At 48.0% G+C, this 25671-nt stretch overlaps 1 protein-coding gene across 4 annotated transcripts; it reads right to left on the bottom strand.

Annotated features, from left to right (window-relative positions):
* Window positions 1-1464: 1464 nt before the first annotated feature.
* On the bottom strand, window positions 1465-25235 carry LMO2 (LIM domain only 2). 4 transcript variants are annotated; one of them, XM_045808522.2, is made up of 4 exons: window positions 13832-14028; window positions 13329-13555; window positions 8835-9050; window positions 1465-3849 (listed from the first exon to the last, which is right to left on the bottom strand). In XM_045808522.2, the coding sequence occupies exons 2-4, from the start codon at window positions 13367-13369 to the stop codon at window positions 3630-3632; spliced, it is 477 nt and encodes a 158-aa protein (XP_045664478.1). In that variant the 5' UTR covers window positions 13370-13555; window positions 13832-14028; the 3' UTR covers window positions 1465-3629. The 4 variants fall into 4 exon arrangements, with proteins under 4 accessions (XP_045664478.1, XP_045664476.2, XP_045664479.1 ...); XM_045808520.2 differs by lacking the exon at window positions 13832-14028 and adding an exon at window positions 13678-13819; XM_045808523.2 differs by lacking the exon at window positions 13832-14028 and adding an exon at window positions 24893-25235 and having other exon boundaries at window positions 1469-3849.
* Window positions 25236-25671: the final 436 nt, after the last annotated feature.

Raw genomic sequence — 25671 nt, forward strand, 5'->3', positions numbered from 1 at the left:
TTTCCCCCTGGGCCCCAGTCCATCTCCAGACAAAGCCTACCACCACCCTGAAAACTCGGCTTACCTGCCTACTTGCCCTGCAAGGTCAAGGTCTCTGAGTCTTTGCTCTTGCCTTGTCACCCCCTTCCTGGTCCAGGGTCATTTCAAATGTGATTTCCTCTGGACTCCAGATAGCCACCCCTGGGCTGATTTAATTGTTTCCTTATCTCTGTTTCTGTAGCACTTTTTGCATATCTTTATTGTGATGCTAATCTTATACCATTATGCTTTGGTTACATTTCTAGCTAGACTGAACTCAAATACTTTCAAATAGCCCAGGGAGAAGGGTATTAATTTTCCCTATTTTGCAGGGGAGAAACTTGAGGTTCAGGGCGGTGAGCCTAAGAAAGAGGCAGCAGCGCACAGGGTGACAGTCCTCGGTTGCAACCTACTCCCGTCATTTATTTGAGGTCGGACTGTGGGCAAGTTACTAAACCTGTCTATGCTTCGGTTTCCCTGGCAGTAAAATATAGGGGATAATAAATAGAAACTACCACGTAGGGCTGTTGTGTGGATTAAAAGAGTTAATATTTGTAAAGCACCTAGAATAGTGCCTGGCACATGGTAAGTGGTATGAAAGTGTTTGTTAGGGAAATAAAGTCATGTCACTGCAATTCAAATCCTAGTCCTCAGATGATAAAGCTCCTAGTCACTGCTCTATTTTAACTTGGTAGGATTCCAGGATTCCCTGAGAAGCAGTGGTTCTATTAGCAATAAAAGGAAGCTGGCTCAGGACATAAGACATTCATGAGGTGAGAGGAAGCAAAATATTCCTGCGAACGGCTGAATGAAGGCAGAGACCAGGGAAGGGAGCAGGTGTTTGGTTCTCCTGACTCTGAGTCTAGGGCACACGGGTTACACAGTCAGGCAAGGACCACAGGTAGGCTCCAGGAGCTGGTCCCTCATGAGGTCTCTCTACGTGTTTTTCCTCTCAAGTCCACTGTGGGTTAGACATTGAGGCCCTTGGGCTGACTTGCCACAAAGACTCTGCCTGTGCATTCACAGTTCTGCAAGATTGTGCCATCGACACATGGAAAATACGCATTGTTGCTTTATTGAGGATGGCAAAGCTATTGGCTGGGGTTTGAATCTCGTGTTGTACTACAATGGGGATTAAGAATAAAGTTTACATTTCCAAAGCAAGAGTCATTTTTATTTTGCCCTAAGAACTGCCCACAAGATGGGGCACTTGGGTGGTTCAGTCGGTTAAGGGGTCTGTCTTCGGCTCAGGTCGTGATCCTGGGGTCCTGGGATCGAGCCCCCCTTTGGGCTCCCTGCTCAGCGGGGTGTCTGCTTCTCCCTCTCCCTCTGCTGCTCCCCCTGCTTGTGTGCTCTCTGTCAAATAAACTTAAAAAAAGTAAAGAAAAAAATTAACTGTCCACAAGATAGAGACATGGCTGATATATATTATTATTGTTATTATAATGAATGTCGATATGGTTAAAAATGGTGGATTGCATTATAATCGATCAGGTAGAAGACAGTTGTTAGCTGAGTGACAAAATTATGTATAACTTTTCAGTTTAGGGACCATGAGTAGACAGTGCTTGTCTATGTGTGGAAAAGTTACTGATTAACCTTTATGTCTAATATTAACTATTAACAACCTAAGAGCTCATGATCTGTCTTACTGTGGAATGTTTGAGAATAGCCATTCTCAAACTTGAGTGTGAGGCAGAATCATCTTTAGGGCTTGTTAAAGCCCAGATTGCTGAGCCCTTTCTCCAAAGTTTCGGATTCACTCTGTTTGAGGCAGAACCCGTGAATCTTCATTTTTAATTAATAACTTTTAATAAAGTTTAATCTTTTAATTTAAAAAAATTTTAGTAAATCACTTCATTTCAAGTGATGCTGATACGGTTGGTTCAGGGACCACAATTCGAAAACCACATCCCTTTTTGTTGACTTAGAACATCTCCTCGCCGGCAGCAAGTTACCACCACCTGAGTTGCAATGCGATATAATTAGATTTCTTTTAAATAGGCCACCTTAAGCAAATTTCCCAGCCACTTTTAGTATTTGATAGACCAAGAGCCGTCCCTTAATTATTTCTCTAGAAGAAAAAAAACCCCATACAAACCTTAGTGATGGAGGTTTTAAAGGAATACCACGGCTAATGAACTGTAGCATAAGATGCATATTTCTGATGTCTTGATAATTAAACACGTTAAGACTTCTTGGTGCTCGCCAATAATTTTATGAAACAATTGAGAAGTATATCCATCTAGGTTTGGGACCGGCTTGAACTAGCGAGCGGAGAGCGGCAGGTGGCGCTCTGAGTCAGTTCATGGGGGCCCGAATAGGGTGGAAGGCGAAGGCACAAACCAAGATGGCCTGCTTTAAATCCTCAAAGTAAGGTCCTCTTAACCACTTGTCATAAAATACCCTGAGACACACGTCTTGGAAAATCGAAGTGTCAAGCTCAGCATCTTTGCCACATTTCAAGCTAGGTAATTACCTTCTCTCCCAAAGGGAATCTGTTTTATGTATTTGTGTCCTTTCTAGGTTACAGGTTTCCCAAAGGCAATGATCTTGCCTTCCGTTCATTCTATACAACGCAGAAGTGAAATGCACATTTTACAATAACAATTTAATTATTCCACATCCCTCTGAGGTACACGATGACCTGTTATATAATTGCTAGTAATACAGAAATGTGCCTGCCTCGTATAAACCCTAGCAATAAATGGAAGCTTTTATTTGACCTCAAAGTAAATCGCTTATTTACTTCTCCTTTACAGTATGAAAAAAAGCCATTTTCCTGCCATCCCAAATTAGGAGTTCTAATCAAGTAAACAACACTTCATTTCAGTCTGTCATTTTTATTGTCCTCAGAGGGTTTTTTTTTTTTTTAACTACACACAACAAATACTTTGATATAATCTAAGATAATAAAATAGTTGAACAACTTTTGCTTTTAGATTTACATTTGTATAGAAACAATCTGTGGAACTCCTCACCTCCCAACCAGGGTGTCTACAAACAGCGATTCATTAGCATTGCTTTAAATAATTGTTTGGTTAAAAGTTGCCATTTCCATTCTCAACTGAAATGTGTCTCCATGCAGTTTCCCTTGGGTCCAAAGCTGAAGGCCTTGGGAAGGTGGCCAAGGAAAAAGGATGGCCGCTCTCCTCTCTGTCCTTCCTTTGTGTGGAGGACAGTGATTGGAGCAGGGTTGTCATAAAAGCCAGGAAGAAAAGAAATCAATTGCACATCTCTAGTTTTCAAGGGTCAAGGTCCTAAGGGGTCTTTACACAAGTCCCTCTCTGTAGATGTGGGGTTCTAGGATGAAGGCAAGCGCCCGCCTGCCCCCCAACACTCCTTTCCTTCACGAACTGTGGCAGTTACTATGGCTAGGCTGTGGCCATTGTCCATAAGGTCTCCCTAAAGGCTGTCAGATTTAAGTCTTGTCCCTTGCATTTTGTCATTTGGATGCCGGGTCTTGGTGCCCAGGGAGGTTCCACCATCCCCTAAGAAATGCCTCATCCCACCCTCATATCCCCAGAGTGCCCAAGAGTGAAGACCCCACGGAGACAGTGACTTCAGTGAGATACGCACCCCCCCCCCAAGAGATGCTGGGGGACTCTGGCCTAGATCATTCCATTGATCTTAGTCCACTCGTAGATGTCCTGTTCACACACTATGTCGGAGTTGATGAGGAGGTATCTGTCGCCCACACAGAAATGCTTCTGACAGGCGGCGCATTTGAAACATTCCAGGTGATACACTTTGTCTTTCACCCGCATCGTCATCTCGTAGGCCCGGATCCGCTTGTCACAGGACGCGCAGAGACCGTCTTGGCCAAAAAGCCTGGGGGAGAAACGGAAAGAAAAGCTAAGAAGACATTGGCAGAGGGGCGCCTGGATGGCACAGTGGTTAAGAGCCTGCCTTTGGCTCAGGGCGTGATCCCGGCGTTATGGGATCGAGCCCCACATCAGGCTCCTCCACTGGGAGCCTGCTTCTTCCTCTCCCACTCCCCCTGCTTGTGCTCCCTCTCTCGCTGGCTGTCTCTCTCTGTCAAATAAATAAATAAAAAATCTTTTTTTTTTTTTAAAAAAAGAAGACATTGGCAGAAACAAAACTGGAAGAAAGGGCTCAAGGATGGGTTCCATAAGGGAGGCTCCCTGCCAGCCTGTCAGGAAACAAGGGAGAGGTGGGTCCAGGGAGGCTGGCGGAATCTTTCCTAGAGGGAAGGGGCTCCTCTGGGATGAGGCCGTAACCCGTGGCATCTGTATTTGCACAACCTGCCCCTTTGCTGAGCTCTCCTTGCTCTAGGCTGCCCTGGGGCCCCTCGTCTGTGAAGACGTGACTTCGCTGAAGTGATGTGAATTAAGAGGTTAAGCATGTACTGTGTGTCCCCTCCCAGGGGAGCTTTCATTTTAGAAGAAGAGCTGGAGTAAATCTCTGGGGGCCCTCTGAGGGGGAGCTGAGCAGGAATGCGGTGAAATGGGCACCTTTCTGAGGTTCCCAGATTCTTTTTTTTTTTTTTAAGATTTTTTATTTACTTATTTGACAGAGATAGAGACAGCCAGCGAGAGAGGGAACACAAGCAGGGGAAGTGGGGGAAGAAGAAGCAGGCTCATAGCAGAGGAGCCTGATGTGGGGCTCGATCCCATAACGTTGGGATCACGCCCTGAGCCGAAGGCAGATGCTTAACCGCTGTGCCACCCAGGCGCCCCCGAGGTTCCCAGATTCTATTATGGCGACAGCCACTGCTCCCACCCGTGGGGAGGGCTGGTCTCCAAGTCCTCCACAAGCTGCAACGGCCACCCCCATGTGACTGTTTGTTGGGGTCCCAGCTTCTAGGAGACAAGGGATTTGACAGAAGACACTCGGTGCCGTGAACCGTGCCTCAGAGATCTGGGAGACCAACAGCATATCTCCACATTGAACGGCAGGGTTTACTTCAAGGTCCTTGGCTGCCCCATTGGCGTGAGTCTCAGGAGAAAGTTCTCTTTTGACACTGAAATCAAGAATCCCCTGTCTCAGTCAGTTACTTATTTCAAGCAATATTCTGTGTCAAGGTGGGAGAGGCAACTCGGTGGGGCCCAGCGCGGTGGTGCTTAAGCTTCGGTCCTGGGACCAGCAGCATTTGCACACCTGGGGGCTTGCTAGAAATGCACATTCTCAGGCCTCCCGGTTGAGACACTCTGGCGGTGAGGCCGGTGTGTGAAGCAGCACTTCCAGGTGAGTCCAATGCACGCTGAAGTTTTGCAATCAGCTTGCCAGAGTGGAATCATGCACGACCAGGACTAGCCCTGAGGACGGAGTGAGCACGGTGGGACCTCGGGCTCCTCTGAGCTTCTGGAGTGGCAGTGATCATAGCAGCTACGTCACGGGGCCACGAGAAGGATCAAACGGAGCATTGTCAAAGCGCCGACCATCAAAGGCTAAGCCAACACTGGCTGTGTTCCAGCACAGGTCAGGTGCACTCGCTACAGGAATGCACTTTCACACGTGCCTGACAACACGTCCCTTCCACATCGAACCTTTAGGACAGTTTTAGGTTAATGCTGCTTCTTATTGGAAGTTCTTATTTACCTCAGGATAGCAGAGAATCGATGGGAACATTCTGAGAGGCTGGAGGGGAGACAGGGGCCGCTGACAAATTTGGAAACATCTGGGCAGAGTTAACGGAATCAAGAAGAAGCCATCTGTGGATAGAGGGCTGACAGTGAGAGCCAGGGCCAGCGAATTTCTGATTCCTGCTTTGCCTTTGCGGATCTCTCAGTGTTTTCGAGGCAACACCTGGGAGCAAACTCATTGGGGGGGGGGCATTTTGTCCCAACCTAGCAGATGGAGTAGCTGTAGGAAGCTGCCACCTTGGAGGTCACAGAGGCGAAAGCCCCTTCTGGTTTCCCGACTGCTCAGTAAGTTGAGTTTGGGACCGAGCAAGGATAAATGACTCAATGAAACAGTGTGCATGGCTTGGAGCCAACACATGGGGTGTGTGACCCTTAAGGAAGGAGAGCATTTATTAAAGAGAAGTTGGGGGTAAATTACAATGCACGTCAGCCAGTTAATGAGGGGAAGGACTTTGGGGGGCAAGTTCAGGTCCCTCTAACTAGCCAGGTACCCCGGAGCAAATGACATCCTCCCTTCGGATTCTGTATCGTAAGCTGTAAAGCACGGAAGCTGGGAGAAAATGCCCCCTGCAGCCCCTCCCAGCTCTACTATCCTGAGATTCTCCTAAGGGGAAAAATCAGCCAGGGCTTGACATCTAATTTCAGCATTCACCTCTGGCACCAGGAGTTGGTGCCGTAGGCTGGAGATTCCCGAAGCAGACCATGAAGAGAGGAATTATTAAGGATATATTCTCAGGGGAAGCCGGTGAGAGGCAAGGGAAGCTGGATGGAAGGGGAGGAAGGCAAGCAAAGTTGCCATCTGCAGCAGAGGCCCTCAGAGGGGAGCGCGGAGAGGGTGGCACAGGGCCTCGGAGGCGTGTGTAAGTTACTTCTCCTCCAAGCCCGCTTGGCTCCGGGTAAGGCTGCAAGGCTTTGGTGCTCCTACAGTGCCAATCATCGGTCATTGGTCAATGTTAAGGTCCGCTGGCAGTGTGGGGGCAGTGGGCACACTTCATCTCCAACAGATGCAGGTGTTGGCTGTTGCAACTAAAACCACTGGGAGGTAGGGTGCACTGCGCACAAAAATTGGTAGAAAGGGATCCGATGGAATCTGGGGGCCCTGGACTGACATGAACAGCTACTGTTAGGTTCCCAGTAACACAATCCAGCAGCAGTGAGCAGCAGGCTTTAGATTCTGCACTGGGATCTCATGAATATTTGAGTCTGAAAAGGACTATAATGGGCGGGTCAGCCGTGGGCAATCCTCAGGAGAAGTTCCCTGAGGGTGGGGGAGAAGGACTGAACCCCATCAGAGGACCCCCCATTTATTCACTATCGCCTTTTTAAAAGATGCTGCCAGATATGTTAAGAATGTAAGTAAGCAACTCCATTGCTAAAGGACCATCCCTGAAGCAACACACACACACACACACACACACACAACGGTTTTTCTCCTCTGTCAAGAGGTGTCAATGTCTTAAGCTTTCTCCTGCCCATTTTAATAACAATAATATAAATATTAAAGGATGGCTGGAAACGCCTGCACTAACACAGAGTTAATTAACATGTTGCCTAGGAATGCAGCAAGGAGAAGAATTATTTCATGTCACCAAGACGCAAGTTAATTAACACTGGGTTCTCCCAGACAATTTTTTTCTCTTTCTTTTTAAAAATGCAAAAGATGAACAAGACCAGGCGGCAGCGGGTTTATTCCTGAACGTTATATAAAACCATAGAGGTAGGGAGAAGCCGGGCTCTTCTGACCTTACTCTATCTGCACTTCATTTAATAAGATTCAAATGATTTGACAGGGATGTAGTCAGGGGGCCCAATGGGAATCATTTACCCGTCTGCTTTCTGCATGGACTTGGCAAACTGGTAGCCAGCAAAATCAGGTCTCTATTTATCCCAGTTCCATTTTCTTGTAACTTAATAAAAAATGGACCAAAATTATAATCATGATCATTGAAAACTCTACTTATTTTCTCTGAACCAACAAATTTGCAAGGACTTTATCAGAGAATTTGGTGGGGGGGGGAGGCGTATTCTATCTGTCTCTGGGTAAACAGATAAGCTTCCTTCACCGTGGAATAGACTTCATTTTTTTTTTTTAATGTAAAAATGCTCTGAGGGCAGGTTTGGGAGGAAGAAGCAGCCTGGCAGCCAAGGGCACTGAAGTCTAAACAAGCTTCCCTGGGTTGGGTGGTCCTAATGCATTAGGGCTGCATGCTCGACAGACCCTCTGCCACAGGAAGATGGCAAAACACTGACAGCTCTACAGCTGAGCAGATCTGACAGTAGAGGGCACAGAGTTACCTCCGCAGCAGCTAATATGAAACTGGAAATGCTAGATCATTCCGGGCAAAGGCACTCGTTGAGCGCCGGAAAATTCACATGGCCAACAGTATGACCCGGAGCATCAGACATGTCCTCAGCTGCTGTCTCATGGGGTGTTGTAGCATTCCTATTTTTTTCCTTCCGTTCTTCCATATCCTTGTTCATTAGGTGGGAAACGACTTAATGATAATGTCAGGAAGGTTAGTGACAAGGGCAGCTAACATCTAACTGGTGGTAACGCACCAAGCCAAGTAGTTTCCATGTGTTACCCCATCAAGCCCTCACCTCCTCATTGGAGGCAGGTGCTGTTATTAACCCCATTTTTATAGGGGAGGAAATCAAGGCTGAGGAAGGCTAAGGAATTTGCCCAAGGTCACAGAGCGAAGAAAGCTATGGTGCTGGGACTCCAACCCACAGCTGACTTCAGAGTCAAAAGCTTGGGCCTTTTAAATCACAGAATATTAGATTCCTACAAGAGAATCTTTTATAACCTATATGTAGGTTTTGAAGCATTAAGTGCGCACCTAAGAACCCACCGTCCAACTGGTCAACTCCAACGTTCCTGGTTCCTCTGGAGCGCCCAGTGTATCCCTCCCCAGCCCCCTCCCCTCGTGGCTGCCCCCCCAACTACTCTTCTGAATTTTGTGTTTATCACTCTGTCATCTCTAAGAACTTAGTATTTGACCACAAGGGAATGTGTCCCTGAGAATACGCCCTCTCATACAGGAAGAGATGCCAACTACTTCTCTGCAGGTGGCAGCTGAGACGCAACCTCCCGCCTGGACATCTGGGCAGGTGGCAGGAGCGGAAGGGCTAGACGGAGACCCTGCTATCTCGCCGACCCCAGCCTGTCCCCCTCCCTGCTCAGGGCCCCGGGGCGTGGAGGGGGGCTACCTGAGATAGTCCCTCCGGCAGAGCTTCCGGCCCAGCTTGTAGTAGAGGCGCCTTCCCACCTCGCCCAGCCGGCACCCGCAGAGGTCACAGCTGAGGCAGTCCTCGTGCCAGTACTGGTCGATGGCCTTCAGGAAGTAGCGGTCCCCGATGTTTTGCTGGCAGCCGCCGCATGTCAGCAGAGATGGGGGGATCTGCAGCACCTCATCCACTGGCTCCCTGGAAAGGAGACCCCGCATTAGGGATAAGCTCGCGGCGAGCACCAGGGGTGAGGGATCTCTCTGGGCAATTCAGGACAGTTCGCAGAGAGGAGAAAGGACAGGACTATGCATCCGGAGGCCAGACGGCAGAGGGGGCGCCCAGCTAGCTTGGGTCAGGACAGAAGAGAGGTAGGCCTCCCACCCTCGATGCTATGGAAGTAAATGCACATGGTTCTGCACCCCGGCCCACAGCCCTGCACCGTTCTGGGCCCCTCCGCACCCACCCTTTTTCTCTTTTTTTTCCCTCTTTTTTCCACTCTCCCTTCCTACTCTCCTTCTGTATCTCGCCATTTCTCCTTTTTTTCCCCTGCTCCCAGGCCTAGACTCAAGGGCACTGCTGAACCCCACAGGAGGCACTCCGGGCTGGAAGAGTCGCTTGCTTCAGCCACTACCCAGCGGGCTAAAAACCTGCAAGTTTCCTGTTGAATCTCTGTGCCGTCCTAACCCAAGCCCTTCCCAACTGCATGAAAAGCAGAAGTGAGCAAGAAAGAAGAAAGTGATCAAAGGTGATCTTAGGCTGTTTTCTTGTTTCCCAAATAAAAATTCCATCAGGATATAATAGGAATTCTTCTTCTTATTTTTAAAATTATTATTATTATTATTAAGTTTTTTAACAGAAATTCACAGCCCATCCTTACTACTGAGTGAATCCTTGAAGAAAAATCCCAGGTATTAGGGCCATTGTTAGACTTATAAAGGACACTAAATAGACCTTTCTGCATGTGACAATATTTACAACAGCAAAACTGATTTGGACAAAGCTGATTTAGGGAAGAAAATGAGGAAGGGCTAATGATTATTTTCAAGAGAGTGGAAGGCAATTAAACAGACTCTAGAACCTCTCTCCAGGCAATTGTTAATGGCGAGACTGTGAGATGTGTTCCTTCGTTAAAAAGTCAGCGTCTCCAGTTCACTTTGCTTCACTGGAATCTGAATACTACTGTTGTATGTTTTAAAATAAGTAATTTTATTTGCCAAAAGAAAATAAAAGAGAGTGGAAAGAAACTATTCCAGCACCGAACGGGACACGGGAAAAACCTAATACCTGTTGATTTGTAACAATTAATGAGTAAGCACTCTTTTGAACCTTACTCAAACACAAATCTTTTTTTTTTAATCCATTATGTTTTTGTTTTGTTGTTTTGTTTTTTAAGATTTTATTTATTTATTTGACAGAGAGAGAGACAGCCAGCGAGAGAGGGAACACAAGCAGGGGGAGTGGGAGAGGAAGAAGCAGGCTCCCAGTGGGGCAGGGAGCCCGATGTGGGGCTCAATCCCAGGACCCTGAGATCAGGTCCTGAGCTGAAGGCGGACACTTCACGACTGAGCCACCCAGGCGCCCCCCCATTATGTTTTTAAAAATGGACCTGCTTCCAACCATGGGATTCCTAAAGGGAGTTTCCTCCTCTGTACCTTGAGGGTATAAATCTGTCTCCTATTTCTCGCTCACGCTGATTTACCAGGTGACCTTGTGTCCTGACTGGTCTGTGCCCACAGAGCTCAGCACCCATTATACTTAGGGACGATGAGACGCAGGTAATCAGTGTGGATCACACACACTGACAACTTCAGGTGTCTCTTTCTAGAAAGCACACACCTCCCTGAGTATTTAGGAATACTGAAGCCAAGTCCACACTTTGTAGACCAAGGGCCAGGGTCTTTCCTAAGATGATCCCTTTTTAGAATTAGAAAATGTGAAACCGAAGTCCGTTTTCTTTTAAAAATTCAAGACTTAAAATAGTTTTAAGAATTCGCTGAAGCCCGACTTGCTTTTCTTTGTTTCCACAGGTTATACCTAAGGACTCCCAATCTCCCTTCTGAAAAATAATATCCCCAGCATTTTCACATGCGTCAACTCAGAAATGCATGTCTTCTCTTTCCACGGCCCACGGTCTGACTTCGGGCTTTCAGAAACACTCGTGGAACCTCGACCACCCTCGATGCTCTGATGCTGGTGCTGCCAACCAACTGTGAAAGAGGAGAATTTGCACTTTGCTGGTGCAAAACTGCCTGGAACTAAAACGAACTGCTCGTGTTACTCACAGGTGGGTGGTAGGGGCCGCCCAATGCATCGTATAGGAAATCTCTATATTCGCGAATTCTGGCAGGCTTTCCGTCTCTATGTTTCATTTGCAAATGCCTAGGCAAGCTTGTATCTGCACATTGGAGATGCTAATCCTCATGACCCAAGTTGGCTTTGAGTACGTACATCATGAAGCGTCTGGGAGGACAGCGTTCCACGGTAGAAGTGTGAAGCAGAAGAGCCACTGTGACGGCCCGAGATGAGATAGGAAAGGACAGGATAAGATACTGGCTCTATCTAGCTTTCTGTAATTAATGATAATATCACATTATCTTTCATGGATGTTCCAACGTAATGAATGGGTGGGATTCACCCTCATATTAATATTTTATATTCTCCTAGAGCCTATCCTGAATATTACAACTGAGTATCACTTTGGCCTGGATTTCTGGGATCATGTCTCAACAATTTCCAATAAAAGAAGGGAGTGGGATGTGCTCCAAGTAATTTCCCAACTAGCTTGTTCGGGTTAGAGCCTGTCTTTATGGGGCAAACAGTGAAGTGAAGGAGGAGTGTTCTTTTCAGTAGGGTGCCTGCTGTACTCTGAGGTTAGGATGTTTCAATTTTCTAATCTCAGTGAAAAAGCACAAACTTTGAAAAGAGCTAACCTCCTTCAGGGAACTGAAACCTCCAGATTTATCTTCTAATAAAAGGATTAGTGACTAAGTTCTGCTGATGGAAAAGGCATTAGGCACCAATTCATCCCATTCACTCTTATTGCATTACTATGGTCTCGCCCAGGCTCTGAAAACTCAGGGCTAAGTTGTCATCCTAGGTTTATAAAAAAGTGTGCAAACCACCCTTTAAACCCAGTGTCTGCCGAGATATAGTCTTTTAAAAATGAATGGTCTTTTTCTCCTGAGCATTTGTTGAAGGAAGCTGTGTTTTCCTTAGTACAGACCTGGCCCCTTATAGAACTGGTGTCTGAGCCTTCAAGATTGAATCACTGGATCATGGGACTTCCTGTATTTTATAAGAGCATGCTGAGTGTTTATGCTGGTAACTGAGGGTAAAGCCCAGGTATATAAACACCATAGATGGCTGAAACTGGGGGAGGGAGAGACTTCAATCAGGAAAGCACAATTCCTTTAAAGCAGGAAAAGAAAAGAAAAGAGAAAACAAATGCCTCTTAAAAGCACAAATGGACAAGTCATTAACCAGCTCCTTTGGTCTGTGTAACAAATCCCTTCAAAGGATTAGATGGGGACTTCAAAGGAATAAAAATTCTCAATACCAGACAGCTAATGAATCTTAAAAGGGCATTTGCGCTGACGGGAAAATGATATCTTAAACAACCCTTTCTGCCCTTGTTAACGCTAAAGAATGGGTTGGAGGTATAGGTTGGGAACAGGGGAACATTCCAAACCAGTACAAGGCTCAGGAAACAAATGCGGCAAATGCTCATTAGAGCTCCGGTTCCCTGACCCCAAACCCTTTTGAGAGTGTGATAAATGCTATGAGCCACCGCTCCCAGAATTCACCTAACACAAAATGGTGCACTAACTTTTGAGGTTCACAGGCCCCCATCAGTGGACCCCAAGGGAGGGGGTACATGTACCCAAATTAACTCCGGATTTAAGGGCTCGGAAGTCTCTGGAGGCCAGAGAGAGCTCCTAGGTGGACGCTCGGACCCCCTCACGCGCGCGTCCCTGGCACCGCGAGCAGCCGCTCCACCTGCGCACCGCGACGGGGGCCGTCGGGGACTCGGGAGGCCTCCACTTGTTATGTCCCCCTTTCCAGGATCAAATGGACAAAGAGAACGGGGACCGCGAAAGCGAAAGGGGAGAAGGGAGCAGAACCAAGCCCAGAACGCTCTCGGGACTGCACCTGCGCGCCTCCGAGCTCCCCCTGTGCCTGCTCCCGTGCAAACTTTCTGGCCCGCGGTGGCTTTGAGGTGCGTCCCAGGTAGCCGGGAGGGGCCCGCGGAGGTGCCAGGCCGACCCCCTCTCCCTGCCGCCGGGCGCCCTGCCCCTCTCCCAGTGCCCCCGGAGCCACCCGCGAGGATGGGGGAGCCCCGCGCGAGGCAAAGGGAGCCAAGGGCACGCTGCGGGCGCGCACCTGGAGCCTTCTTGCCCGCCGCCCGCGCCACCCTGCAGCCCCGGGGCGGGAGGCCGTGGTCTCCGTGGGTGGCAGGGGCAGGGGAGCCACACTTACTCAGACGGGTCCAGGCTCTTCCTCTCGATGGCCGAGGACATTGGGGAGGGGGGGTGGCGTGCCAGGCGGCGGGGGCGCTCCCTTTGTGGCGCGGGGCTGGCCGGCTGCCGGGGCTCGGACCCCCTCGGGTGCTCGGGCGCCGCCGCCGCCGCTCCTGCACCTCCTCTTGCTCCGGCGCTCCGGCGGCGAGCTCGCCCCTCCGCGCTCAAGGACAGTCACCGCGCTCCCTTCAAACGCCAAAGAGAGAGAGCGAATCACCGGGCTGCCGGCGCGCCGCGGCCGAGGCGGGGACCGGGGCGCGCAGCCTGGCCCCGGCGGCTGCAGCTGCTGCTGCTGCTCAGGACTTAACCTTCCATCCCGGTCCCGCCGCCGCCACCGCCGCCGCCGCCGCCGCCACCGCCGCCGCCGCCAGGTCCGGCTCGGCTCGCGCGCTGTCACCGGCTCCGCGCCGCCCGCGGGGATCGTGCGCGCCCGCCCGCCCGGCCGCCCCGAGTCCCTCGCACCTTCGACCCGGGTCGCGGCGCGCAGCTCGCGGCCGAGGGCAAGGAGGGGGCGGCGGCCTGGGGGCGGGGAGGGGACCGTGCCTCTCTCCCCGGGCTCCCTCCTCTCTCGGGAAGGTCTATTTTCGCTCAGCTTCCCTCTGTCTCTGGTTTCATTTCCTTTTTCCTGATCACGATTCAAATACAATAGAAGGAAATCACATTTAAAGAGACAGCTGCCCGGTCCCCCCCCCCTTTTTTAAACGGGGCTCCTGGGGATTAGCAATACAAACAGCAGCAGCATCAGGACTGACTTGGCTTCTTAAAGGGGCCAGCGTCGGGGACGGGGAGAGTCCCTCAGCGAACACCTCTCCTTGGAGAGGCGGCTGGGTTGCCTCTAAATCATTCTTTAGGGCTTCCCCTCTTCGGCGTTTCCCTTTTGGTTAACTAAGACTGAAAGTAACCAGCAGGCCGCTCAAGGAAGAAAGACAAGACAAAAACGTGAAATCAGCACATACAGAAATGCAAGCGTTCCGGGTGGCTTTCGCGCCGGTCCGGGGTTCGAGGTCCCAGGTCCGCGGACACCGTGCGCGCGGATGCCCCGGACAGCGCGGCTCTGCGGGCCGCGGGCTAGTGAATGCGTCCGCGCTCCAGAGAGGCGACTGGTGCTGTGCGAGCAGGGACCGCACGGGCTGGGTACGCCTGAGCAGTGCCGGGGGCAGCTAATCCCGGAGGGAGGGTGGCTGGGAGGGACCACGCTGGTCTGAGTCTCCTCTCCATCTGCTGGAGGCAGCATTCCATCTCTCAGCATCTTTCAAACATCGGACTCCTGCGGTAGAAGTGCCCCCATGGAAAGTGCCAGTAATACTCTGCACAGAGAAAGTGCCTTTCCAATGATCAACAGCAATACTTGTGAGATTGCTTTGCCCTGGGTCTGGGAAAGAAAGAAGCCAGAATTGATTTTGGAGTTCAAGTTTCCCCTCCAACCACAAGGGCAAAGTCTAGGAAGAGGAGGAGGCTAATAGTCTGTCCCCTACAGAAAAAACTTTGGGTCTCATCAGAATTCCTTGAAAATTATTGTATTCAGAAATTATCTTCTTCAGAAATTATTATTAAAGGTCTATTTGGGCATGATGCCAGTTACAAGTCTCGTAAAGAGGAAATCACCAAGTATTTTCAGAATCCATAGTTTTATATAGTCTGGATCATGGTCATAGACATTTTATTCCCATTTTAAAGATGACATGAAAGGACTTGGAGGAGTTTACCATGAAAAGCTGGCGGTGGAAATCAGAAGTGAATTCCTGATTACTTCATTTTCTGTGTTCAGAGCTAATCCTCACTGACTTTTCACAACTATAAACCAGAATTTACTATTGTCTGCACGCTTTTGTCATTTTCTTGTCTCCCTGTGTCCAAGGTTGGATCCCTAATGGGTATAATTAAAATGTGTGTGTGTGAGTGTGTGTGCATGTGTGTGACCAAGAAAGCCCTAAGGGCAGCTTTGGTTCATGTCAAGGCCTTCAGTATATAAAAAGATAGTCTCCTGATCAGACCCTTGCTTTTAATTAAAAAAAAAAAAAACCAAAACCAAAAAAACCAAAAAACCTAGACATTTTAGGCAAGCCTAAATTATGTGATCAATATGTACCTTGCCACTCTATAATCAGAAATGAAAATTAACCTATAGATCCTGATTAGCAGTATACCTACTTATAGCCAGTCCGTGTAGTGCTTAAATGTCAGGGACTACCTGGGTTTCACTTGGGCCCTTATCTGCTAGCATGGCCTAGGAACGTTACTTGATATGAGGAGACAGTACTGGGTAGTAGCTCCAGCATCAGTCGGCCAACATTCTAACCCCCCATTTCCACCTGTGTGAACTTGGGCTAACAGCAAGAACTTACACTCCCCAAATCCTCATCGGTAAAGTGGGGATGCCAGAACCTATTGCCTCAGCTGTTCTGAGGATTAAATGAGTCAATGCATGCAAAGTGTGGCACAGAAACTTATAATGGGGTGGGAGTGAGCACAGATACGAGATTAAATGCATGGAAAGCACTCAACGTATATTAAGTGCACGTAAGAGGCAGCTGCTATGTTATAGCAAGAGACATCATTGCGAGAGTTTAAAAAGACCTTGAATTCAGCAATTCCTCTGGGTATTTATCCATCGAAAATGAAAACACTAACTGGAAAAGATATATGCACCTCTGTGTTCGTTGCAGTCTTCTTTACAATAGCTGGGAGATGGAAACAACCTAAACACCTATCAATGAATGAACGGGTAAAGAAGAGGAGTTTGTGTATACACACACACATGACACACGGTGGAATATTATTCAGCTATAAAAAAGAATGAGATCTTGTCATCTGAGACAACATGGATGAGCCTTGAGGGCATTATGCTAAGTGAAATAAGTCAGAGAGTGACAAATTCCATATGATCTCACTCATATGTGGAATCTAAAAAATAAAAAACAAGCTCTTAGATACAGAACAGATTGGTGGTTGCCTGAGGGAAGGGAAAGGGGTAGGCAGAATGGGTAAATGTGGTCAGAAGGTACAAACTTCTAGTTATAAAATTAGTCCTGGGTTCTAATGTACAGCATGGTGACTATAATTAATAATACCATGTTGCCTATTTGAAAATTGCTAAGAGAGCAAATCTTTTTTTTTTTTTAAAGATTTTATTTATTTGACAGAGATAGAGACAGTCAGCGAGAGAGGGAACACAAGCAGGGGGAGTGGGAGAGGAAGAAGCAGGCTCACAGCAGAGGAGCCCGACGTGGGGCTCGATCCCATAACGCCGGGATCATGCCCTGAGCCGAAGGCAGACGCTTAACCGCTGTGCCACCCAGGCGCCCCTAAGAGAGCAAATCTTAAAAAAGTTCTTATTATAAGAAAAAAATGTATAACTGTGGTGATGGATATTAACTAGACGTTTTGGATATTAACTAGATCTTTTGCAATACATGCAAAGGGTGAATCATGTTGTATACCTGAAACTTATATACTGTTGTATGTCAATTATACCTCAATAAAAGATAAATTAAAAACTCAAAACTAAACACAAAGAGCTTGAAATTCAATTCATACGTGAAATGGGGGTTTAAAATAAGAGCTTCCCACCCAACTTTAAAAACAATTCCCTGTTTCTTCTGTTTTTTGGCTTTTTTAAAGGTTTTATTTATTTATTTGACACAGAGAGAGAGAGAGAGAGCACAAGCTGGGGGAGCAGCAGAGGGAGAGAGCGAAGCAGGCTCTCTGCTGAGCAGGGAGCCCAACGCAGGGCTCGATCCCAGGACCCTGGGATCATGACCTGAGTCAAAGGCAGGCGCTTAACTGACTGAACCACCCAGGCACCCCGATTCCCTGTATTTTTTCTTTTTTAAAGCAAACGGAGCACCTTACTTCCTATTGCTCCTAAACATACGAGCATTTTCCATTTCAGTATTCACTAGCTTGATGAGTAGATGATATGTTTTTGCATGTGTTTGCTTCTATTAAATCTGACAAGTTGCTGCTTCCTTGTTACAGTTTTATATGGGGCTCAAGTTAGCTGTGAAAATAAATATATCCTTGAGGTAACCTCTGAACCACCAACTTTTGGGCATAAAGTTTCCTATTAATAATATGCTCCTGTTTGACCCCAGGATGTAAAGAAAGAGAGATTACTGCCTATGACTTTGGGTCAGTTTCTTATCTTTCACAACTCTTTGGGGAGAACTTCCTTAGAGAAAGTGAATATTTGAAATGGTATCTTAAGATTTCAATTTCACACACAGTGGTTGTAAGAAATAACTGCCTACCGGTGGGATTTCATTTCTATTCAACGGGCAATTAAATTGCTCAAATTTCAGCTTAACATTTAGAATCGGGTCTCAAAATGTGTTTTTATTATGAATAATTTTAAAGCAATTGCGACCTTATTGTATCTTTCCATAGCAAGCCTTATGCCTTATGCAGAAGAGGAAATTCGATCGTTCTCAAGACTTGGGGAAATCTGCACTTGATCCCTAGCTGGTGGGACTGCAATTTAATTCCATCTTCCTCCTACCCCCTACTCCTTGCAAATCTTGAATACCTTAAAATTTAGAAATTTTAATTTCTAAATTAAAATTGAATGCGGATGTCAGAGGAAGACCTAAGCAGCCTGTATGATGAGTGTGACCCCAGGTGGATTACTTTTTTCCTGTTGGCATTTTCTATTCTTTTTGCTTATTACATTTACAATTGTTTTCTAAGGAAGAGCAGTTTCAAGTGACTAAGGCTACATTTCTTTGCTAAAATGGACTTCTAATAGAAATGAAAATGCAAATGTCATTGGGAAAATGCCACGAATGACAATTTACTTCTTTTATTTTTTTCCTCAGTCACTAGAAGCTAAGTTGTATCCCATGCCTGTTAGCGGTGACATTCACACATGGCACCAAAAATAAAGATTTGTCTTAACAAATCGGCTTCAGTTCCCAACCAAAATTCTTTACTCCATTGTCACAGACATCTGGCTCCCAAACTCATTTCAGGACATTTCAGCTGGTGGATGTGTTTTCACAGAACGTTAGACTGATTAGAAATCTTAGTGATAAATAAATCAGGTTTCCTATACAGTAGAAAAGATCCCCCAAAAAGTCTAAAAAAATATCCATTTCAGCTGAGGCTCAGGAGAATGAGCATAGGTGTTAGACACAGCTCGGCTGTTTGTCAGCTGTGTGATTTGAAGGAAGTTATTTCACCTCTCTGAGCCTCAGTTTCTCTATCTGTCCAGTGTTAAATACTTGTCAATAGTAATGCTCAGCAGGGCTGGCACTAGGGTGAGGCCGCCGCCATGCCTGTTCACCTCATGGGAGTTTCCAGAGCATTCAATAGCACAATGTGTGGAAGAATGTTCTGCACAGTGGTGGTACATGGTAAGTACTCAGAAATGATAGCTGTTGTTAGTAACCCATCTTTCAGAAGTTAGGGCCACTGTATCAGGAGACAACTAGCTGGTCACCCACCTAGCCAGGACAGGCGCCGAAGAATGCTGAGGCCAGAGGCTGCGGGAAGAGCTGAAGTGTATGCAAGACATCAACCGGCCTCAGGCGTGGGGGGGCCCATCCGTCGGCCGGCGATGCAGGACTGTGCCCGTTTAGGCTCCGGACAAGCTGCTGACAGCTTCATTGCTTCTCTCCACTACATTGCTTGCCTCAGCCGCTTCCCTGGTTTTATCTATCTGCTTTTCCCCCTTCCAACTACTTTTAGATCCACTTTTACAACGAAGACGAGAGGCACAATCAAGTGTTGAATCACTGCCCCCGGATGTCACAATTCCACAGCAAGGGCTTAGCAGAGTGAAGCTCCTAGCATGTTCTAGAGGAAGGGGCCTCAAAAATGTGATTTCTTGGCTTGCTCTTGGGAGCAGTCGGGGTTCTAAGGCAGCTCCCCAGCGGGCTTCACCTGCCCCTGTGCCAACCGCAGCAGAGCCATCCCTGTTGACCTTTGACATGCTGCTCGACCTCTCTGGACTTCGGTTGCTGCATCTGTGAAGTGGGCATATTCAGAGTACGTATCTCACGGAGCTGTTACAATAACCCCGAGGAATGAAACACATAAGGTGCTTGGCAAGGACACCGGTGCATAGTAAGTTTCCACAGGAAGATTTTCCTTGTACGGTGAGATTCCAGCTTTACGGTATTTGAACAGCCACTGATAATTCAGGCCCTTTGATGGGCAAGGCAACTGAGACATAGAGCCAACAGCTCTTTCTTTCCCCTCTGCCACCAACAAACCCTCCCCCACCTCGGGTACTGGACCCTGACCTTATTTGCTGCTCTGAGTTAAAGCGGGGGTCAGAGCTGGGTGAGCTGCCCTACTGAGCTGTCCTTGTGCTCTTTGTTCATGCAAGCTGTCTCCTCTCTGCGGCTGCATGAGGAAGCCTCACCTGAGTGACACACCGCAGGGCCTGGGACTCAGCACATTTGAAATCCGAACTCCTTGCTGGGGCCTAGAAAGCCTTATACTATCTGGTCCCTACCTCTCCTGTGACCGCACAGCTCCCTCGCACTCTCTGCTCAACCACACTGACTTTTTTTTTTTTATTCCTTAAAACAAACCAAGACAATTCCTGTTGGAAGGCTTTTGCACTTGCTTTTTCCTCTGCCTGTGATGTTCTTCCTCTGGATCGTCCCACGGTTCCCATGTACTTCATTCAGGTCTCTGTTCAAATGTTTCATCCTCCTAAGAGCCTTTAAAAATTCCACTTCTCATCATTCTTCATCCTGGATGCTGCTTTATTTTTCTTCCTGGTATCATCATTACCTCCACTTTACTACATATATATTTGTAGATTTTTATGCGTTGTCTTTGGCCTTTCTTCCCAGCTGGAATGTAAATTCCGGGAAGACAGAAACCCTTTATGACTTGCTCCCAGTTGTGTCTTCAGCACCTAGAACGTGCCTAGCACATGGGAGGCCCTCGATACGTATTCACTGAGCGAATGAATGTACAAATGGTCGCCCCACTTCCCCCGGCCAAAGCACGCCTGCACCCCGCTTTCTTGGGAAATGTTGAGAAGGAACTTGAACATCTTGTCCTCTTTGAGCATCACTTTTAGGGGAAAATCAGGTCTTGGATGCCGTTCAGATTTGGGCCCAAAAGTTGGTTTGGGAAAGAGATCGCGCTCCTGGCTTCTAGGAACACTCAGATATGGGGAGCGTCAGGAAGCAAGGCCACTCTCTGAAGCCAGATTCTCTACTGCAGGGCCCCCCTGCCCACAGGGAGACGTGGCTATAGTGAACTGATGTGTAGAAAGCAGTCAGTTATAGGAGCAAAGACACAGGCTTTGGAGATAGCCAGGCTTATGTTTTAGTCCTGGCTTTTTTAACTATGTGGTTTTAGGCCAATTATTTGACAGCTCTGAGCCTCAGTTCCGTCACGTATAAAATGGGGATAATTATATCTTCATCACGGGGTTGTAGGGATAAAATGAGATCATGCATGTCAAGTGCTTAGCATAGCGCTCGATGGATGGCAACTATTATTAGAATTAATTAAGCAAAAAGAACCTCAGAGGAGGATAGTCAACCAGGGCAGGGCTTTCTTGGCTGAACAAGGTGGATAACACAGGTGTTTTCCTGCCACAACAAGGGCTCAGCTCAAGCAGGGTGGGGTCAGCCTCCTTGCCCGGAACTCTTGTCTTATCTTACCTGCTCCGGTGACCCCCATGGCACAGATGGGTGGGGCTTACAGACACCTGGCTCAGGCCCACGCTCAGGAAAACGGCATAAGGAGATGGCATCAGGAGCCTGTCCTGGCCACTAGCTCTTCAGAGTTGGTGGGGGGGGGGGGGTGTCTCCGGTCTGAGGTCTTGCGTCTTGATAGGCTTTCCGTTGGAAGGAGAGGCCAGGCCGCTTCTGGGGAAGCTGTGTTTTCCGGCACTCGTGGCTAGCTGAAGGCCCCGAGCCTGGCAGGGGAAGGCAATTCTGACCTTCCTAATGATACTTGCTGTCCCAAGCTTCAGACCTCAGTAGAAAGGAGTCTTGTCTATGATGATCCCTAGAGATACCCATTGCCGAAGGACGTATCAAGAAAAGAGCTGTTTGCTCCTTTCTGCCAGTTTTCTCTGCTTCCCTTTAGCTGTCCCTCATGCTTTGGACTGCCAGACTAACCCATCTACAATCCCGTTTTCTTCATTGTCACCACCCTGCTCAAGAATTTGCAATGGCTCCCTATTGTGTGTGACCATTGGCAAGTGGCCCAACCCTTTGGGACCCCAGTGCTATCGTTGTTATGGAGCGAAGAGCTGGACTGGAAGGTTGAGTTGCAGTTCCGTCTCTCTAGCAGGTCAAGACCAAGCTCTCCACGCTTCCATTAAGGCACCCAGTGATCCTGCCCTCTCCACGGGTTCAACTTTATATCCCACAACCCTAGCCCCTGAATTTTCCTACCGGGCCAGGCTGCTCCTCTTTGCTCTCAAACACCCTGCCTGTGCCCATTTTTATGCACTGTCTTATCCTGTTCTCTTTCTCTGGGAGGTCTGTTTCGTCTGTGTTTCCGGACTTCGGTGCTCAAATAGCAGAGTGGTTAAGAATAAAGGCTTTGGAGAGAAATCAACCTCGTTTCCAGCCTCTGCTTCATAACTTACTATCTGGGTAATTAATCTGAAGCAAATCTCTGAGCTTCAGCATTTGCAACGATAACATAGAAACAATGATAAATCTCGGGTTCGAAGGAGTAACGGAGATGATACGTTCAGCAGGCAGAGCACTGCGCCTGGCACGCAGGAAGTGTTCAGTGAGTGGCGGTCATTACTGCATCCCTGGTCCTCTCTACTTCCAGTTGGGTCCATCACCCCGGACCGAGCTCGAGCCATATCTTTACCCTGGAGTTTTCTCTGTCCGCTGAAGCTCATGGTGGCCACTCCCATCCTGAGTTCTCAGGGCTCTTGGCTCTGGGGCCAGGAGAAGCGCTCATCAGACTGCCTCGTGGAGCAATGACTTCACGTGCGTGCAGCGTCCGGCCACCTCAGGAGTAGAGGCGCCATGATTTTCATTTTCACCAGCCTCCAGGGTGCTGATAGAAATTTGGAGAGACTCACTAGTTCCTTTTGAATTAAAGCCTTCAAATATCACATCCATGTTATCAATTTCCCAATTCCTAGATTCACGTTGACATTCAGGAAGGCATGAGGGTCTTTGCGTTGGAGACAAAGGTCTCCCCAGAATCAAGATTGAGGACGGCCCATGCATTGTCAGTCACAGACCTCCTACCCGGTAACTAAAGCTATAAAACTCTTAGAAGACAACCTAGGGGAGAATCTACACGACATTGGATTTGGCAACGAGTTTTTAAGTATGACACCAAAAGCACAGATGTCATATTTTATTTATATTTAATGTAATTGTTAAATTGAAAATAGAGAAGTTGGGTTATGTCAAAGCTAAAAACCTTCATACCTCAAAGGACACTATGAACAGAGTGGAAAGGCAACCCATGGCATAGGAGAAAATATCTGCAAACCATAGAGCTGATAAGAGGTTAAGATTCAGAATATAAAAAGATGTCCTATAATTCAACAACAACAAAGCCAAATAACCAAGTAAAAAAATGGGCAAAGGACTTGAGTAGCCATTTCTCCAAAGCAGATACACAAATGGCCACTAAGCACGTGAAAAGATGTTCAACGCCACTAACCAGTAGAGCAACATGGATCAAACCACAATGAGGTACCACCTCACACCCGTGAGGATGAATCCTGCCCCAAACCAGAAAAGAACAAGCGTCGGCAAAGACGTGGAGACATTGGACCCCCACGCACTGCCGGGGACAAGGCAAAACGGTGCAGCTCCTGTAGGACACGGTATGGACGCTCCTCAAAAATTAAAAACAGAATTACCAAATGATTCAGCAAGTCCACGTTTGGGTATATACCACCCCCCAAAACTGAAATCGGGAGCTCACATAGATATTTGTATGTCGGCGTTCATAGCGGCCAAAGACCGCGAGCAGCCCAGGTGTCCGTCCGCGGGCGAGTGGGTTTTTAGAAAGCGGCCCGTGCATCCAAGGAAATGTTAGTCCACCTCGAAAAGAGAAAATCCGCACACAGACTACAACATCCAGGAACCCTGAAGACGTTCTGCTAAGTAAAAGAAACCAGTCACAAGAGGACAAAGACTGTATGATCCCACTCACACGAGGCACCTAGACTCGTCGGACTCATGGAGACAGAAGGTAGAAGGGTGGTTGCCAGGGGCCGAGGGGGAAGGAAGAATCATTTTCAACAGGTACAGTGCTTCGCTTTGGGAAGGTAAAAAAAAGCCCGGAGATGAGCCCTGGGGATGGTTGCACAGCAGGGGGAACACGCTTCCTGCCACCGAAGTGTGCACTTGAGAGTGGTTAAAATGCGAAGTTTTAGAGTATGTCTATTTTACCACCAAAAACACTGGTCAAAGTTCAAGGTCACCTTGGGCGCCCATCTGGGCTAACATGCGGGATTTTACCTATTATTTCAGGAAGCTCACAACCATCTCGGCCTCATCTGTGGACCCATTAAACCCCAAAGCCAGTCCTGCGCGTCCTGAGACAATCTGCAGGTGGCAATCCCAGCCCACGTGGGCCTCTGTCAGGGGTGTTGGTCCCGGCACTTCCACTGACTTTCTTTGCAGGAGCCCACTTGGCTCCAAGGAAAGGGGGAGAAGGATGCAGGCTGTTATTTGGTAAAGCCACATCCTTAAAGGAACTCAGGGCTCGTATAGATATCTATCTGCCCTCTCCTCTGAGAATCTGTCAGTTAGAATACAACAGGCACAGGCTCCGCTTTGGGGGGCGGTGGCAGGAGCAGGAGGGGGGGTCTCGTGTAAGTAGAGCATCTTTAATGTTCCTTCAGGCCGTTTCCAAAGGCCCCGGGGCTGCTTGAGGGCCAGCTCAGCTCCTCTCAAGCTTTCAGGCCGTGCTTCCCATCATAACTGCAGAAGGCTGCCTTGGGTCGTATCTTGCAAAGGAAGAGCTATTAAAAAATATTCCATTTGTATTTCCTGCGTGGCCCTCCATCTGGAAATATCTTTTATCTGGCAACTTTTGCAAAGTGAACTGAATCTTGAAGGAGGTCCTGGCAGGTTTATGCTGGCTTCTCTATTATTCCAATAAGTCATTTCCATCCTAACCTTCACAAGGGCCGAGGAATCGTGACTTGATATCGGAAACAGCACTGGCATGGGATGGCAGCAAGTCTTTCGGGCCCTGAGGCATCTTTTTAACCCTGAAAACACCCACTCAGAGGGCAAGGGTAAAATCCAGAAAATTATTATACACACTCTCTCTCAGCTCAAATGTTACTTCTCCAAGGAGACCCCCTGCCCCTACCCTCCATGACTAGATTAGGACTCCTGTTGTCTAATTTCACTCCCCGCCTGGATCACGATTTGTCATTCCGCATTTTGGGATTGTTAAAGTACTGTCCGGCTCCCCCAAAGACTGCGAGCGCCTTCTGCTCAGAATCCAATCCAAGAGCCTCGATTAAGATTTAGCACATAGTAAGGACCCAATAAATATGTACCGTAAGAATGAATGCATGACCAAATGAATGAATGAAATTCGTCTTACCTGCGTCTCCACCAGTTACTTCAAGTTTTGATTGAAAATTATCTCCTCAGAGCTGTTGTTACTGAAAGACAATGACAGGAACCCTCTGGTAGGTAGCTAGGAGCAGAATGAAGGGAGGGAGCAAGGGGGGGAGGGGGAGAGAGAGAGAGAGAGAGGGGAGAGGTCTTTATCGTCAGTTAGAGAAATGTTTCCACTGGTCCTTGATAAAGTAGGGACAAATGTCCCCAGGGCCCTCTGATAGCTGTGTGTCCTTGATAGTGTGGCTGGGTGGGGCAGGCGGAGCTCTGGCACCAGGGCAAAGGGATGGATTCTAACGGTTTCTTCACTGGTTGAAAAGGCTGCTTCCTGCCCAACTTTGTTTTTCTCCGCTATGTACCAGCTCAGCTTATAAATGGGAAGGAGTGGCCAGCTTCTCCCAACGTGTGGGGCTGGGGGCGGGGGTGGAGAGGCCGGTGCCTCAGGAACCATGACCTTTCAAGTTGGGTGCTCTGGCCGGTCTGACATAGCGAGGGTTCTGCCAGTGTCTCACACTTCGCAAATCTCACATCACTTTGGGTCGCAGAAATCCTCCCCCCACGCCCGAATTAGAAAGGGCAAGGAGCCAGGCTCCCATCTGATAGGGGAGGAAATGAGGCCAAAGTCCTTCCAATTCTTAATCCTGCCGAAGCTAGAGAGCTCTAGGACACTCACTGATTGAACCCTGGCATTCTTGCTCAGAAGAAGGTCTTTTGAGAATTCATTTTTCAAGACGAAGTGTTTCATTAGGCAAAAATCTACTC

The sequence above is a fragment of the Ursus americanus genome, chromosome 24 (genome assembly GCF_024610735.1).
Source record: "Ursus americanus isolate L20-20 chromosome 24, mUrsAme1.1.p, whole genome shotgun sequence".
NCBI classification, from domain to species: Eukaryota; Metazoa; Chordata; class Mammalia; order Carnivora; family Ursidae; genus Ursus; species Ursus americanus.

Coding starts and splice junctions, on each gene's coding strand:
- LMO2 (XM_045808522.2), bottom strand. CDS start 13,369: ATGTCCTCGGCCATCGAGAGGAAGAGCCTGGACCCGTCTGA. Junction 9,051..13,328: donor AAGAGCCTGGACCCGTCTGA/GTAAGTGTGGCT, acceptor TCTCCTTTCCAG/GGAGCCAGTGGATGAGGTGC. Junction 3,850..8,834: donor TGCCGGAGGGACTATCTCAG/GTAGCCCCCCTC, acceptor TTTCTCCCCCAG/GCTTTTTGGCCAAGACGGTC.